Raw genomic sequence first — 16385 nt, forward strand, 5'->3', positions numbered from 1 at the left:
CAATATAGAAACAACTGTGACGTAAAACACATGCTCACCATATTGCTGCTCAGCACTAGGGATGGGCATTTTGGTCATTTTGTCTACTCGAGTACTCAGACTAATTACTCGAGTACTTGTCGAGTACTCGAGGGACGATTACATGTTCATAACTTTATATATAATAACATGTCTGAAAAAACGTCTATGGCTGCTGCATTGTGCCTTGTTGTTCCAGTGTATCGTCTATTCATTATTATAGGCTGTTATAAAATATGTTACAAAATGTACAAAAGACGCAAAATATAATGCATCATATTTTATCATTATGTGAAGATTCGCTGTCCAACTCTGAAAGAATGTGCCCAACGCACGTCTGTCTGTTCTTGCTTCAGGTTACCGTAGTAATCTTAGTAAGCACGCACCAGTTTTTTTAGTGACTGTCTGAACCGTCTATTTTCAAATAACAGGAGACGCCATAACCATTGCTTTTTTAATATGCGTGTTAAATTGAAGTTCAGTTTGAAGACGCTGCATTCTGTTCCATTTAGCTGCGCTCTGTCTAGCTGTTTGAAACACTCGCCAGCTGTATATGCGTTGCTTCAGCGCGTTGAGTCCACTGCCACACGCGCCTGGTGTGTGTGTGTTTGTGTGTGTCCCCAAATGTTTGCTCTTGTGAGGAAAGCCGCAATGCTCTGTATTGTTGTTGCTGTGATTCATGAAGCGTTCCATTCAACTCGGAGAGTCTGAATTTCCACCTTTCAACTGGGGAAAGTGCAACGGAAAGACACTTACACTTACTTATATTGGACATCTAACTTGGAAACTCATGCAGAAATCTTCAACTCCCATTTCGTCGAGATGCAGGTGCATGTTACTTCACGCAGGGCAGGGAGGTTTACAGTCAGTGACAAACATTTACTTTTATTAAATAATATCCATTTAACGAGTCAAAATTCTTACATGAAATGATAATAAAACGTGTTTAGCAAACGTTTTGCAGAGACAGGCATTCAAAACACGGTTAATTACACTCTCTTTTGATGATTGTAACAATAGCGTTGCAGTGTTGTATCAGTTTGGTTGCTATGAGACATTTCTGACAATCAGTGTACCCCTCAAAACCACAACTTAATAAATCTCAATATTTAAAATAAGCTCCCTCTTTGTTTGTGTGTTTAGTTGTCAGGTAATTGTCACTAGATTTCCAATTAAGTGAAAAGTCACATCATGCATGATCACTATCGATCATCTTTTCCATGATCGATCATTGCTGCCATGTCCGAGTACTCGTGCCCATCCCTACTCGGCACCCATTGAGGCCAACTATTAACCCTATTTAAATTTCAGGGACTATATCTTCTAGTGGAAAGATGGCACACACTTGAAATGAGTAAAATAGCATTAATCCACATTTTTTACTTTGGGCACTTTTAGCACTGTGGACTTCAAGACAGTAAAGTCTCATTAAAACATTTTTCAAAAATCATCATTTACTATTTTTCTGCTAACACTGTTAAACAGTATTGTACATGCACTTCAGGAGATCTGTCATTTTTGTCAAAGTGATGAAAATTCCCACCAGAGTGTAATTTCCACCACATCTGAAATTCTATATTGTGTTTAATAGAATTACGTTTTTTTTTTTTTTTTTTTATATATAAAATTGCTTGCTGCTTTTTCTTGCAAAGGTTAATATCTTATGTATCCTGAATACTAACAATTAAATAATATTTTCACACTTTTTGCATAATTTGGCTAAATAACAGCTTGATTTGAAATGACACCCAATAAAAATATTCTGCTCACAAGTGATATTTACCTTTTTGAAAAAGTAACAAACACTATGAAATTTTTGCCGTTAATATATTTATTCTGTAATAAGCCTCTTGTACATTATCGTATAAAGGCCTTAGTTAAGTTTATATACACACACACACACACACACACACACACACACACACACACACATATATACATTATTGTGTCTTTCCATTCAATTCCTTATTGCATTTTTCAATCCCTTAACATTCCTTTTATAAAGACACCGTTGTTTTTCACTTTTCCTTCTCTCTTTTTTTTTTTTTGTTAATAATTGTCCCCACCACCAATACACTTTTCACATTGAATAAATAAATATATAAATTAATATTTATGCAAATAAATGAATGTAGTTAACTCGTATGCACAATACACATAATACATGGACATAATACATAAACACATATATACAGACATTAAAAAAAAGAGCTGTATGAAAATAATTTCACCTATTGAGTATTTACTTTCTTATCTTACTACCTTTTCATTTTAGTGGTGCCCATCTTTTTTCAAAAATCTTTATTTTATCATTAATTTCATATTTTATCATCTCCATAGAATGAACTTTAAAAACGAACTCCAAGCCAATCTTTTAAGACAGGGGATTCTTGTCTTTTTCAAAGTCTTGTTATTGCTTTAAGTAGGAATGGAACTATACAATTTTTTTTCTCTTCCGATACCTGAACTATTAGTATCGGCTGATCCCGATCCGATACCAGTGTTTTTTTTTTTCTTACTGAGTTTAGAACATCTAGAATTCACTGTGTGGAACTGATTGGGAGTACTTTTTGTGTAAAGAAACAAAAACATCTAACAATACATTATTTCATTATAAAATAGGAAAACAAAAAGCAGTTACATAAGAGCATGTACAAAACTTTATTGTTAACTAGACTCTCTCTCTCTCTCGCTCTCATTTATTTATTTCATTTTAGTTTTATTAGTATATAAATCCACTTTTCAATCACACAATAATTTTTGGAACCCAATTTTTTTTTTATAGTAATTTCTAATAATAATAATAATAATAATTTTACTATACACTGGTAATTTCTTAAGGCTTTTATTTTGAAAGTCCGGCGCTGAGCAGTGTTTGAGTGTTTGTTTGTAGGCTAATTCACAGTAGTGTAATACGCTTCTCATTCTGGTAAAATGGTTGTCCGGTGCCGTTCTCAATGCATGTTGTAGGCGGAACAAACTATTGACATCTACATCTGAGATGGAGTTTGTGTGGAGCGACCTCATATTGCGCTGAGCAGCGCATCATGAGCCTCTGCGCATGTTTATGTGTGTGTGTCAGCACTCGTGCAGTAAAGCTTCCAGAGACTACTTAATTGTGCATGCTGTCTGTATATTTACTATTAAACACAGCCTTTTGCAATTCACAAAACTTTTGGATGACTGTAAGAGCCTGAATAAAATGCACGAGTTATATAGACTACTTTAATGTTGATTTGAAGGTTATGTAATTATTTGAGTTTGACAGTAACATCAATGACCAACATGCGGTATCGGATTTGGATCGGGCTCGTCGGACCGATACCCGATCCTGGTAAAAAAAAAAAAAAAAAAAAAAGTCAGTATCGGACCCCATAATGATCCAGGTATCGGATCGGTGCCATCCCTAGCTTTAAGTGTTGTAATTCTCAATATTCTAAGTAAATATAACTCATCTCTATTAAGAACCGTAGGACATATACCTAAAACTGTATTTTGCACTTTTATTATGTTTGTTTTATTAAAAGTTTTTTCTATTGTCTATATGACTTTTGTCCAGAATACTTTATTTTTTTGCAAGAGTAAAAAATATGTGTATGATGAGCCTTGAGCTCACCACACCCTCTCCAACATCCTGAGGATAACTGGTTATATTTAGATGATATTTCTGGTGTTATAAAATATCTCATGTTCATATTCCAGTCATATTCTTGCCAGAATGAAGATTGCGTAGTTATAAATACTTCTTTAAAACTTTGTTTCCAGTCACCATATGTTATTTTTTTATCTAATTATATTTCCCATTTTACTTTAATTTTATGTAATGTCTCATTAATTTCTTGAAATATTTTCTATATTTGTCCTATTAAATGTTCTAATTTGTTAGTTTTACTTGCTTTAATCATGTACCGCAAAAGGCCTTAATGTTTAGTTCAATAGAGTTCTAGTTCTAAACTAGGTTAAAACTAAAATATATCTAGTTTTAGAGTAGAACTAGAGTTCCCCCTTTATTATCCTCAGAATTAAAATGTGCCATTTCTGCTGGGAACACAGAATCACTCAAGCTTGCTAATGTAATGCATGGCTTTCTATCAAAGTGTGACCATTTAAACGCACACTAAGAAATCAAGCCAATTTTCGTCCTGCGTAGGGAAAATAAATGACATTTTTATCGAGTCTGTCTCCTGGAGGGGGTACCTGAAACAAGTGACCTGACTAGTTGAATTACTCCATTAATATTGAAATATTTGTCAACATTAACCTTTACTGGCGAGACAAATTTGTGCCTTAGTGTATGAATTACTGGCCGCTCTGTTGTCGACGTCTCTGTTTGCGTTGGGCTTTTATTGAGACTGATTGCTCAGGTTAATCTCGACATCCGTACGCCGCATGTTTAAGTGCCTGAAAATACGGTAGTTTGTGCAGGTTTGTATCGCTTGTGGTTGATTTATTTGTTAATTTACCTCTGTTTTTATCAGGTTGCTCACCTGGAGCGTACCGGACACTATCTGACGGTGAAGGACAACCAGGTGGTCCAGTTGCACCCATCTACCGTACTGGACCACAAGCCCGAGTGGGTTCTCTACAACGAGTTTGTGCTGACCACCAAGAATTATATCCGCACCTGCACTGATATAAAGCCTGAATGGTAAGCTAAAACTTCCACATGCAAATACAGAATTTGTTTGTGCAAGTTCAAGCTGAAGTGTGTAATTCCAAACGGTATTGCAAAACTAATCGCCACTGTCAAACCGATTTCCAGAAACTCCTTCCATCTTTCATTGCTTGTACAAACAGATAGTTCAGCCCCGAACTCACACCATTGGTGGAGCCAATGTTTTTTGTTGGTCTGGACGGGCTGCTAAAACAAACGGTGAAATGTTTTAATAGCACCACAGAACCACATTGTTTAGCCTTTTAAGTGAATGCAGTCTAAAAATGGCTAAGTTATAGTTCACTCTACAAGTGGGGGTAGGAGAGAATTTTAATATCGAAAAAATTACACACATCAGCTTTAAGAGAATGCCTCTGTTGGCAAAGTGCGAAGAAAAGTCAAAAACAATGTCACTAAACATTCTGTACTGATACTTTTTTTTATCCTCTAGGTTGGTGAAAATTGCTCCACAATACTATGAAATGGGCAACTTCCCTCAGTGCGAGGCTAAAAGGCAATTGGAGCGCATCATCGCTAAACTTCAAACCAAGGAATACTCTCAATACTGAATCTCCCCAATGGTTTAAGGACAATACACATTTTGAATTCAGTATGCGCGTTGCAATGCTTCTTTGAACTCTGAAGTTTTACATCGTCACACATCATCATTCAACATTAGGTTTCCATCTGTGCTTTCCTGTTTTGATTTGTTGTCGAGATATAATTATTTTTTTATAATTATTTTGCTCCCATCCGCTTCCATGTGTTTCTGCTCCTGATAATAGCATATTGTTAAATTGTCACTCTAAGCACTAAGGATTGGTTGGGAGCAAATGCTAAACAGTGATACTACCATCAACTGTTTTTGCATGAGCGTTCATGTGGATGTTGACATTGAGAATTTACTGCTATTGAGTAGAGAAGTTTGTTTATTCTGTAAAGGAGCTTTTACTTCAATTAAAAAAAATTAAAAAAACAACTATCAGCTATGGTTAAGACTTGTAATGTTAATGTGTACTGTTATTATTGCTGAAATTCTTTATAATTTCTTATTCAATTTTTAGGGTTGTTCTCTTTCATAATAATGAATTAATAAAAGTATCTATTAAGAAAACAAATAGTCATAAGAGAAATATGCACACCATACAATTATGCCTTATTGCTGCCTGAGTCATTTTCAGCAGTTACTCATGAGGACACAAATTGCCCATATATACTCTCAGCTTAGTAGTTTGAAGATAAAGCAAATACAAAGCAAAAAACAAAGCGATCTCTTGGCTCCTTCTAAATTAATATGTAAAAATCACCCATACCTTTGTTTAAAATTCTGAAAATAGAGGGGGGAGAAGTACGTCATACATCAGATCATATGTGACCACAGTAATAATTTTGATTAGGTGGAATAGAATTATAAAATTGTCTTCACTGAATAGATAGGTTTGCCCTCAGAAATTGCCAATTTTTATTGAAGTTTTAATACATTTACTCATTGGGTTCTGGGTATCAACACAGCATTCTATTGCTGAGGTTGCTTGATTAATGTATGACTCCGACAAGAAGGAGAAAAATAAATGTTGTTATTGTTTTAATAAATTGTTAAAATGTAATAATAAACCAATCAATTGACTTCTTAGACCAGAATGGTTATTAATGAGCCATATTGTTTATTAGAGAGATATCGAAGGGAGGTTCTGCCCAGCAACGATTTGTAAAAGTGCTTTGATCTTTTATATAACAAAGTACAACAGTCATATTTGTTAGCATTAAAGTTAGACCTGCCATGTTAAAATGTCAACATCAGAGATTAATTACATGTTTAATGCTATTGATTTTTAATGCACAAACCCAATGTGACATTCCAACTGTTTAGTTTCGTTTGATCTCAAAAGACTTTGTAATAGTTGGGACATTTTCTAGAGCACCGCCATGGGTGTCTATGTTTAATACACACATGCAAAAATCCTGAATCCAGGCTGCTGTTTGTTAAAAAATTATGGAGAAAGACCTTTAATTTATCTCAATTTAAATCTGGATAGTATAAGAAAAGTAATTTAGGGGCTTTGTATGGAAGAATTTAATCTCCTGAATTCTCCTATCAGACATTTTTGCATCGGCTCCAGTGTGTTAACCTACCTTTGTGATGTGTCCGGAAACATGTTGTGTCAGCAACGTGGGAGACATGGGTAGACCCGGTTTCAGATCCCGCATTGAAACCTGGAAGTCATTTGCAAAATTAGTGACGAGTGCAATTCAGAGGTTGCATTTTAATCCCCCCGCTAATATTACATTTTTACTCCACTGATGGTTAGGTTTAGGCTTTATGGTTGGGTTGGGGGTAGTTTCTAAAAATTCATTCCTCTTCATTGTATTACAGCCTGTACAGCTGACAACAGGCATTAACAATTGAATTACACTGACCAATCAAAATCATATGTTGAATTAGGCATAGACGATTTAATTACATTGACCAATCAAAATTTAGCCCTCTAAAGAGCCTTCCCAGTTTTAAAAGTTATAGGTTGCATGTCAGGCTTGGTTTTATGTTGCTATATATAGGGCCACTGAAAATAAATGATCCCATATTTAAATCTTTGGACATATTTCATAATGTTCTTCCACAGTAACTGGAAATTTGATGGTTTACAAAAGTGTTGACAGATTTTGCTAGACGGATGTCAACTAATCTTTTTCTGTATTTAGCCATGTAATTTGTTATAATTTCTCAGTGATTAGCCAAGTGCGATGTCTAAAATCTATTTTATATTAAATGCATGGCCAGGAATGCTGGCTGGAGTACAAAATCTCGAATTTCTTTGAAAAACCTTGCATGTAATATGGTAAATGCAGGTTTAAAGATAATTCAAGTTAACTTTCACATTCTCTGGTCTGTTTATTTGATTTTGTTTGTAAAGCATGACTTTTCCATGTTAAGTCTAGTAAAAGCTGACAAGGCTAACTTTTTCACAGAATTCTTGAGATTTATTAAGTAACTTCCCCTACTCAGATTCTGTGGGTCAGTTCCCCAAGCCTGCTGAGCTTGCTGGACTGTGAAACCAACATAAAATTGTGCAACTGGACATCTTAGCAGAGAGGGTCCTTAAACTTTTCTAAATTAAACTGAAGCATTACTTGGAGCTCGAACTCTCCTGACAGTTAAAATAATGATATTGCTTGCTCCTGATGGTGACGAAAAAGATTAAGACCTTTTTTCAGGGTTCACAAAGAGCACCGATATTTGTTTCCAGACATACGAAAGACAGTGTCTTATTAATCCATGGTAATGCCTTTCCCCTTGGCCCTGAGACTTTAAAGTTTCATTGTTGTGTTTTTGCAGCACTTTCGATAAGAGAGAACACAGAACCCAGGGGGTCTTTTTGCTCTATTTCCATATTAATCCATTAGTTGTAGATGAAGACCAAATCCGTTTTTCACCTATGGCATTATACATTATGGTTATGTGAGAGGAGAGGGGATGAGCCATTTGCAAGGTGACACGTGAGGGAGATGTATAAACTTCAAAAGCAACCTCAAGTGAGCGTTTGCCCCCAATTGAAGTTTCAAAGGAATATCACCAGAAAGGATGGGTACTTGCATGAAGTAGAAGAGAAGGGAAAAGGAGTTTCACATCAAGGCTACCACTTGTGTAATATGCAAATGTAAGAGATTAGCATGTTTATTTTGATCCTTTCTGACTGTTGGGGAAAAAAAGTGTTCAGTCCCAAGTTTTTAAATAGATGGCTTTCTACTCACAAGCACACATGTAACTGTGAAATTGTGCCAGAGATTACCATGGTTCGCTGAAGCCAATAGAAAACACATTAGTTTGAGCTGATCTAGAAATTATGTGGAATTGATCTAGAGGGGAAAGGGGTTTTGTCATACTGAGTGTTTCCAATTGATCCTTCCCAGCATAATTACCCAAGAAAATCATTATTTTTCTAAGCAGTCTTTTATTAGACTGCCCAGTGGCATTAGCTGGAAGCAAAACTCACAATTTTGAGTTTCTCATCATAATAATAATAAATAAATACATTGTCATGCATGTTTTAATTTGATAATTTTATGTGAGCTTTGTATAATACATCAGTGCCATGATTATTTTGGCCAAGATAAATTAGCAAGTGAACTAACTTCACACACACACACATATATATATATACACACACACACACACACACACACACACACACACACACACCGAACAAAATTATAAACGCAACACTTTTGTTTTTGCCCCCATTTTTCATGAGCTGAACTCAAAGATCTAAGACTTTTTCTATCTACACAAAAGGCCTATTTCTCTCAAATATTGTTCACAAATCTGTCTTAATCTGTGTTAGTGAGCACTTCTCCTTTGCCGAGATACTCTATCCACCTCACAGGTGTGGCATATCAAGATGCTGATTAGACAGCATGATTATTGCACAGGTGTGCCTTAGGCTGGCCACAATAAAAGGCCACTCTAAAATGTGCAGTTTTACTGTATTGGGGGGGTCCGGGGGGGTCTGAAAACCAGTCAGTATCTGGTGTGACTACCATTTGCCTCACGCAGTGCAACACATCTCCTTCGTATAGAGTTGATCAGGTTGTTGATTGTGGCCTGTGGAATGTTGGTCCACTCCTCTTCAATGGCTGTGCGAAGTTGCTGGATATTGGCAGGAACTGGAACACGCTGTCGTATACGCTGATCCAGAGCATCCCAAACATGCTCAATGGGTGACATGTCCGGTGAGTATGCTGGCCATGCAAGAACTGGGATACTTTCAGATTCCAGGAATTGTGTACAGATCCTTGCAACATGGGGCCGTGCATTATCATGCTGCAACATGAGGTGATGGTCGTGGATGAATGGCACAACAATGGGCCTCAGGATCTCGTCACAGTATCTCTGTGCATTCAAAATGCCATCAATAAAATGCACCTGTGTTCGTTGTCCATAACATATGCCTGCCCATACCATAACCCCACCGCCACCATGGGCCACTCGATCCACAACGTTGACATCAGCAAACCGCTCACCCACACGACGCCATACACGCTGTCTGCCATCTGCCTTGTACAGTGAAAACCAGGATTCATCCGTGAAGAGAACACCTCTCCAAAGTGCCAGACGCCATCGAATGTGAGCATTTGCCCACTCAAGTCTGTTACGACGAGGACGACGAGCATGCAGATGAGCTTCCCTGAGACGGTTTCTGACAGTTTGTGCAGAATTTCTTTGGTTATGCAAACCGATTGTTGCAGCAGCTGTCCGGGTGGCTGGTCTCAGACGATCTTGGAGGTGAAGATGCTGGATGTGGAGGTCCTGGGCTGGTGTGGTTACACGTGGTCTGCGGTTGTGAGGCCGGTTGGATGTACTGCCAAATTCTCTGAAACGCCTTTGGAGACGGCTTATGGTAGAGAAATGAACATTCAATTCACGGGCATCAGCTCTGGTGGACATTCCTGCAGTCAGCATGCCAATTGCACGCTCCCTCAAAACTTGCGACATCTGTAGCATTGTGCTGTGTGATAAAACTGCACATTTTAGAGTGGCCTTTTATTGTGGCCAGCCTAAGGCACACCTGTGCAATAATCATGCTGTCTAATCAGCATCTTGATATGCCACACCTGTGAGGTGGATGGAGTATCTCGGCAAAGGAGAAGTGCTCACTAACACAGATTAAGACAGATTTGTGAACAATATTTGAGAGAAATAGGCCTTTTGTGTAGATAGAAAAAGTCTTAGATCTTTGAGTTCAGCTCATGAAAAATGGGGGCAAAAACAAAAGTGCTGCGTTTATAATTTTGTTCAGTGTATATATATATATATGCTGTCAATAGAACTTCACTTGTATTGAAACCAGAACATTCCTTTAAAAGTAATGATGGCCCCACCCACATTCATCAAAACACAAATCAATGTCAACTAGCAATGGTGCACAGAAGCTATTGAACCAACCACTCATACACACAATTAACAACACAAACTGGTTAAGTGTAAATACATCCATAAATTTTAAAGACCCTGAATATATAACATTTTTAGGACACTGTATTTTAAAGATAATTTTGTAAAAATCCAAATAATGTTACAGATCTTTATTGTAAAGGGTTTAAACAATGTTTTCCAAGCTTGTTCAATGAACCATAAACAATTAATGAACATGCACCTGTAGAACGGTCATTAAGACACTAACAGCTTACAGATGGTAGGCAATTAAGGTCACAGTTATAAAAATTTAGGACACTAAAGAGACCTTTCTACTGACTCTGAAAAACACCAAAAGAAAGATGACCAGGGTCCCTGCTCATCTGCATTCCTGGTGTAATGGTTACTGACTGGTGTCCCTGCATTCCTGGTGTAACTCAGGCAGTTGTTGTTGCCATCCTGCCATCCAAAGATGCCTGGGGTCCCTGCTCATCTGCGTTCTTGGTGTAACTGTTACTGACTGGTGTCCCAGCATCCAGGTTGTTGCCATCCTGTACCTGTCCTGCAGGTTTGATATTTGGATGTACCGATCCTAAGGCACTTTGGCATGCTGCATGGAGGCATGAGGACTGCAGATGTGGCCAGGACAATAAATTGCAATGTCCGTACTGTGAGATGCCTAAGACAGCGCTACAGGGAGACAGGAAGGACAGTTGATCATCCTAGCAGTAGCAGACCATGTGTAACAACACCTGCACAGGATCGGTACATCCGAATATCACACCTGTGGGACAGGTACAGGATGGCAACAACAACTGCCTGAGTTACACCAGGAACGCACAATCCCTCCATCAGTGCTCAGACTGTCCGAAATAGGCTGAGAGAGCTGGACTGAGGGCTTGTAGGCCTGTTGTAAGGCAGGTCCTTACCAGACATCACCAGCAACAACGTCGCCTATGGGCACAAACCCACCAGACAGGACTGTCAAAAAGTGCTCCTCACTGATGAGTTGCAGTTTTGTCTCACCAGGGGTGATGGTCGGACTCGAAAGAATGAGCGTTACACCGAGGCCTGTACTATGGAGCAGGATTGATTTGGAGGTAGATGGTCCATCATGGTCTGGGGCGGTGTGTCACAGCATCATTGGACTGAGCTTGTTGTCATTGCAGGAAATCTCAATGTTGTGCATTACTGGGAAGTTATCCTCCTCCCTGCAGCCTCATCCTGACATGACCCTCCAGCATGACAATGCCACCAGCCATACTGCTCGTTCTGTGCATGAGTTACTGCAAGACAGGAATGTATGTGTTCTGCCATGGCCAGCGAAGAGCCCGGATCTCAATCCCATTGAGCACGTCTGTGACCTGTTGGATCAGAGGGTGTGGGCTAGGGCCATTCCCCCCAGAAATGTCTGGGAAATTGCAAGTGCCTTGGTGGAAGAGTGGGGTAACCTCTCACAGCAAGAACTGGCAAATCTGGTGCAGTCCATGAGGAGGAGATGCACTGCAGTACTTAATGCAGCTGGTGGCTGCACCAGATACTGACAGTTACTTTTGATTTTGACCCCCCCCCCCCCCCTTTGTTCAGAGACACATTATTCCATTTCTGTTAGTCACGTGTCTGTGAAACTTGTTCAGTTTTTGTCTTAGTTGTTGAATCTTTATGTTCAAACAAATGTTTACATGTTAAGTTTGCTAAAAATAAAAGCAGTTGAAAGTGAGAGGATTTTATTTTTTTTTTGCTGAGTTATATATATATATATATATATATACACACAGTATACGGTATGGAATAAGGGCTTTAGTGAGATCAGTGACAAAGAGCTCTGAACTGCTCGATGACAGCCCACATTCAATGTACCAAACAGCACTTTCAGGAGAGCATACAAGGAAAAAGAAAAACAACAGTATCACTCGTTACCTTGTAACATCAGCTGCATTGATGCATAGTGGCTGTTGTGGATATTGCTTTTCATTGTTAGGCACTGGGAGACTGGCCAGAGCTAAGCGAAAGTCATACAGAGCCACATACGCAGAGTTGAAGATTAATCTTTTAGCATGACAATTAACTGATTTACTCAAACAAGACAATTTTCTGGCCTAGTCAAGATCCAGACTTGTCTCCAAATTCAATGAAAATCCAGCCTGATCTCTTTATTATTCATAGCTATTTGTACATATCATTTGGATATACCCTGAAGCGTACAATATGGACATATTGACAGCATCTGAAACATAAATATTTTTACACATACAGCTTTAGAAATGTAAATATACGTTTATATACACTCACCGACCACTTTACCACTTTTTAGTACACCTACTTATTCATGCGATTATCTAATCAGCCAATCGTGTGGCAGTAGTGTAATGTATAAAATCAAGCAGATACAGGTCAGGAGCTTCAGTTAATGTTCACATCAACCATCAGAATGGGGAAAAAAATTGGATCTCAGTGATTTTGACCATGGCATGATTGCTGGTGCCAGACGGACTAGTTTGAGTATTTCTGTAACTGCTGATCTCCTGGGATTATCACGCAGTTTACTCAGAATGGCGCCAAAAACAAAAAACATCCAGTGAGCGGCAGTTCTGTGGGTGAAAACGACTTGTGGATGAGAGAGGTCAAAATTTCATTGATTTTAAACATAAAATGTAACTTCATGGATTTTGACAGGTATTTTTATTTATTTGTATGTTTCTAAAAGTAGATCATGCATAAAATGAATACGTCCATTTTGTAAATTTGAGTGTCTATGGACACTGAATTGAGTTAAATTGAAACTTTATTGTTTCCCCCCCAAGGTGAAACGTAAGTATATACAGGTGCATCTCAATAAATTAGAATGTCGTGGAAAAGTTCATTTATTTCAGTAATTCAACTCAAATTGTGAAACTCGTGTATTAAATAAATTCAATGCACACAGACTGAAGTAGTTTAAGTCTTTGGTTCTTTTAATTGTGATGATTTTGGCTCACATTTAACAAAAACCCACCAATTCACTATCTCAACAAATTAGAATATGGTGACATGCCAATCAGCTAATCAACTCAAAACACCTGCAAAGGTTTCCTGAGCCTTCAAAATGGTCTCTCAGTTTGGTTCACTAGGCTACACAATCATGGGGAAGACTGCTGATCTGACAGTTGTCCAGAAGACAATCATTGACACCCTTCACAAGGAGGGTAAGCCACAAACATTCATTGCCAAAGAAGCTGGCTGTTCACAGAGTGCTGTATCCAAGCATGTTAACAGAAAGTTGAGTGGAAGGAAAAAGTGTGGAAGAAAAAGATGCACAACCAACCGAGAGAACCGCAGCCTTATGATTGTCCAGCAAAATCGATTCAAGAATTTGGGTGAACTTCACAAGGAATGGACTGAGGCTGGGGTCAAGGCATCAAGAGCCACCACACACAGACGTGTCAAGGAATTTGGCTACAGTTGTCGTATTTCTCTTGTTAAGCCACTCCTGAACCACAGACAACGTCAGAGGCGTCTTACCTGGGCTAAGGAGAAGAACTGGACTGTTGCCCAGTGTTCCAAAGTCCTCTTTTCAGATGAGAGCAAGTTTTGTATTTCATTTGGAAACCAAGGTCCTAGAGTCTGGAGGAAGGGTGGAGAAGCTCATAGCCCAAGTTGCTTGAAGTCCAGTGTTAAGTTTCCACAGTCTGTGATGATTTGGGGTGCAATGTCATCTGCTGGTGTTGGTCCATTGTGGTTTTTGAAAACCAAAGTCACTGCACCCGTTTACCAAGAAATTTTGGAGCACTTCATGCTTCCTTCTGCTGACCAACTTTTTAAAGATACTGATTTCATTTTCCAGCAGGATTTGGCACCTGCCCACACTGCCAAAAGCACCAAAAGTTGGTAAAATGACCATGGTCTTGGTGTGCTTGACTGGCCAGCAAACTCACCAGACCAGAACCCCATAGAGAATCTATGGGGTATTGTCAAGAGGAAAATGAGAAACAAGAGACCAAAAAATGCAGATGAGCTGAAGGCCACTGTCAAAGAAACCTGGGCTTCCATACCACCTCAGCAGTGCCACAAACTGATCACCTCCATGCCACGCCGAATTGAGGCAGTAATTAAAGCAAAAGGAGCCCCTACCAAGTATTGAGTACATATACAGTAAATGAACATACTTTCCAGAAGGCCAACAATTCACTAAAAATGTTTTTTTTTTATTGGTCTTATGATGTATTCTAATTTTTTGAGATAGTGAATTGGTGGGTTTTTGTTAAATGTGAGCCAAAATCATCACAATTAAAAGAACCAAAGACTTAAACTACTTCAGTCTGTGTGCATTGAATTTATTTAATACACGAGTTTCACAATTTGAGTTGAATTACTGAAATAAATGAACTTTTCCACGACATTCTAATTTATTGAGATGCACCTGTATACACTATGTGTGCTAGAACCACGCATTCAAAAGAAAACGTGCAAATACTCATGAGATCACATTGGAAAATAGGTGGAGAAATCTGAAAATTGCTTTTCAAAGACTCTGTAAATGGGGTATTGTGTATCAACTGATTGCAAATAAGTCTGTATGTGCACACTTTTCTATAATCTTTCCATAGAACTTGATTGCCAAAGGAGAATCAGAGGTCCTTGAGATTCTTTTCTAGAACTTTCCTTCAAACCAAGATGTGCTGATAAACATGGAATGGCAAAATATCAAGACTAGTTCATACACTAGATTGTTTTGTTCTTCCAGGTAAGTGAATATTTTTTTTAATTATAAGAATTTCCATGACAACCCTTAGAATGCATACAGTATGTAGGTCATATATAAAGATATGTGTTCTATGGTATTCGAAATGAACTGGGCATCACACAAGACACCAAAGTATGTGATGATTTTTTATCACACTTCACCTAGTGTATGTGTGTGTGACTTAATATCAGATGCCCCTCCCTCCATCCTCGGGGCACAGCTAAGGAGTTTCACCTTAGCAGTAAAAGAATGATCAAAATGGACCATTCAATAAATTTAAATTATGTAAATTGGAGGGAGTTGGCCATCTGAACAATTTGAAGGATTCGAGAGCAGCCTTACCCTTTAGAGCTCTTCTGTATAATCAACACTAGGAACACACAGTTGTAATAAAATTTGTTTTATTTACAAAAAGATAATCAAGAATAAGTAACAAAAACTACAGAATGGTACTAATATGCTAAAAGATCAAATAAATGAATTGGTAAATAAATTGCATAAGATGGAAAGATATAAGTGGTTGAATTGGATGTAGCAATGGCAAAGTATGACTATTATCTTATGGAAACATAAATGGCTGATTCTTTGTTAATTAATGAGGTGAAAACCTTATTTCTATTTAAACAAATAACTCAAAGATTATTTGCAAGACATATGATACACAGATTATGCAATCTAATGAACATTAGAAAATCATAAACTGATAGTATACATTAATGCCAAGGACTCAGGAAAGAGATTTAGTAGTGATATTTTCATTCTCCTTGATCGATCGATGAGTTTGGTGATGGCGACGTCTTCCACTAGGGCTCAGGGCCACATTATAGTGGGGAAGGAGTTTGATTCCGTTTCAAAAGCCTCGGACACGAAGGAGCTGAAGAATGCTGATCTCCTGGAAGCACAGATAGGGTTCTTGCAATCTGGAACACGCAGATATACAGCCTTTATGTCTGTGCAAGTTTCTATATCTGGAACAAACAGATGCATGAAACTTTGTCACTGTAGTTATCTCCCTGGTATAGGGATTCCAAACTTGCCATTGCAATAGTCTCTTGTAGTGAGACTTGGATGATCTTCTT

At 38.1% G+C, this 16385-nt stretch overlaps 2 protein-coding genes across 2 annotated transcripts in view; one reads left to right on the forward strand and one right to left on the reverse strand.

Annotated features, from left to right (window-relative positions):
- LOC127452251 (ATP-dependent RNA helicase DHX15) overlaps nt 1–6306 on the forward strand; it is a 54682-nt gene extending 48376 nt beyond the window's left edge. Inside the window, exons 13-14 of the mRNA XM_051717957.1 lie at nt 4497–4666; nt 5124–6306. Coding sequence (XP_051573917.1) covers nt 4497–4666; nt 5124–5241 — 288 coding nt within the window. The 3' untranslated portion in view covers nt 5242–6306. The remainder of the gene's footprint in view (nt 1–4496; nt 4667–5123) is intronic.
- Nucleotides 1–16385, reverse strand: part of LOC127434310 (extracellular superoxide dismutase [Cu-Zn]-like) — a 794804-nt gene that overhangs the window by 92144 nt on the left and 686275 nt on the right. The gene's annotated exons all lie outside the window — the stretch shown is intronic.

Source organism: Myxocyprinus asiaticus, chromosome 1 (genome assembly GCF_019703515.2).
Source record: "Myxocyprinus asiaticus isolate MX2 ecotype Aquarium Trade chromosome 1, UBuf_Myxa_2, whole genome shotgun sequence".
NCBI lineage: Eukaryota > Metazoa > Chordata > Actinopteri > Cypriniformes > Catostomidae > Myxocyprinus > Myxocyprinus asiaticus.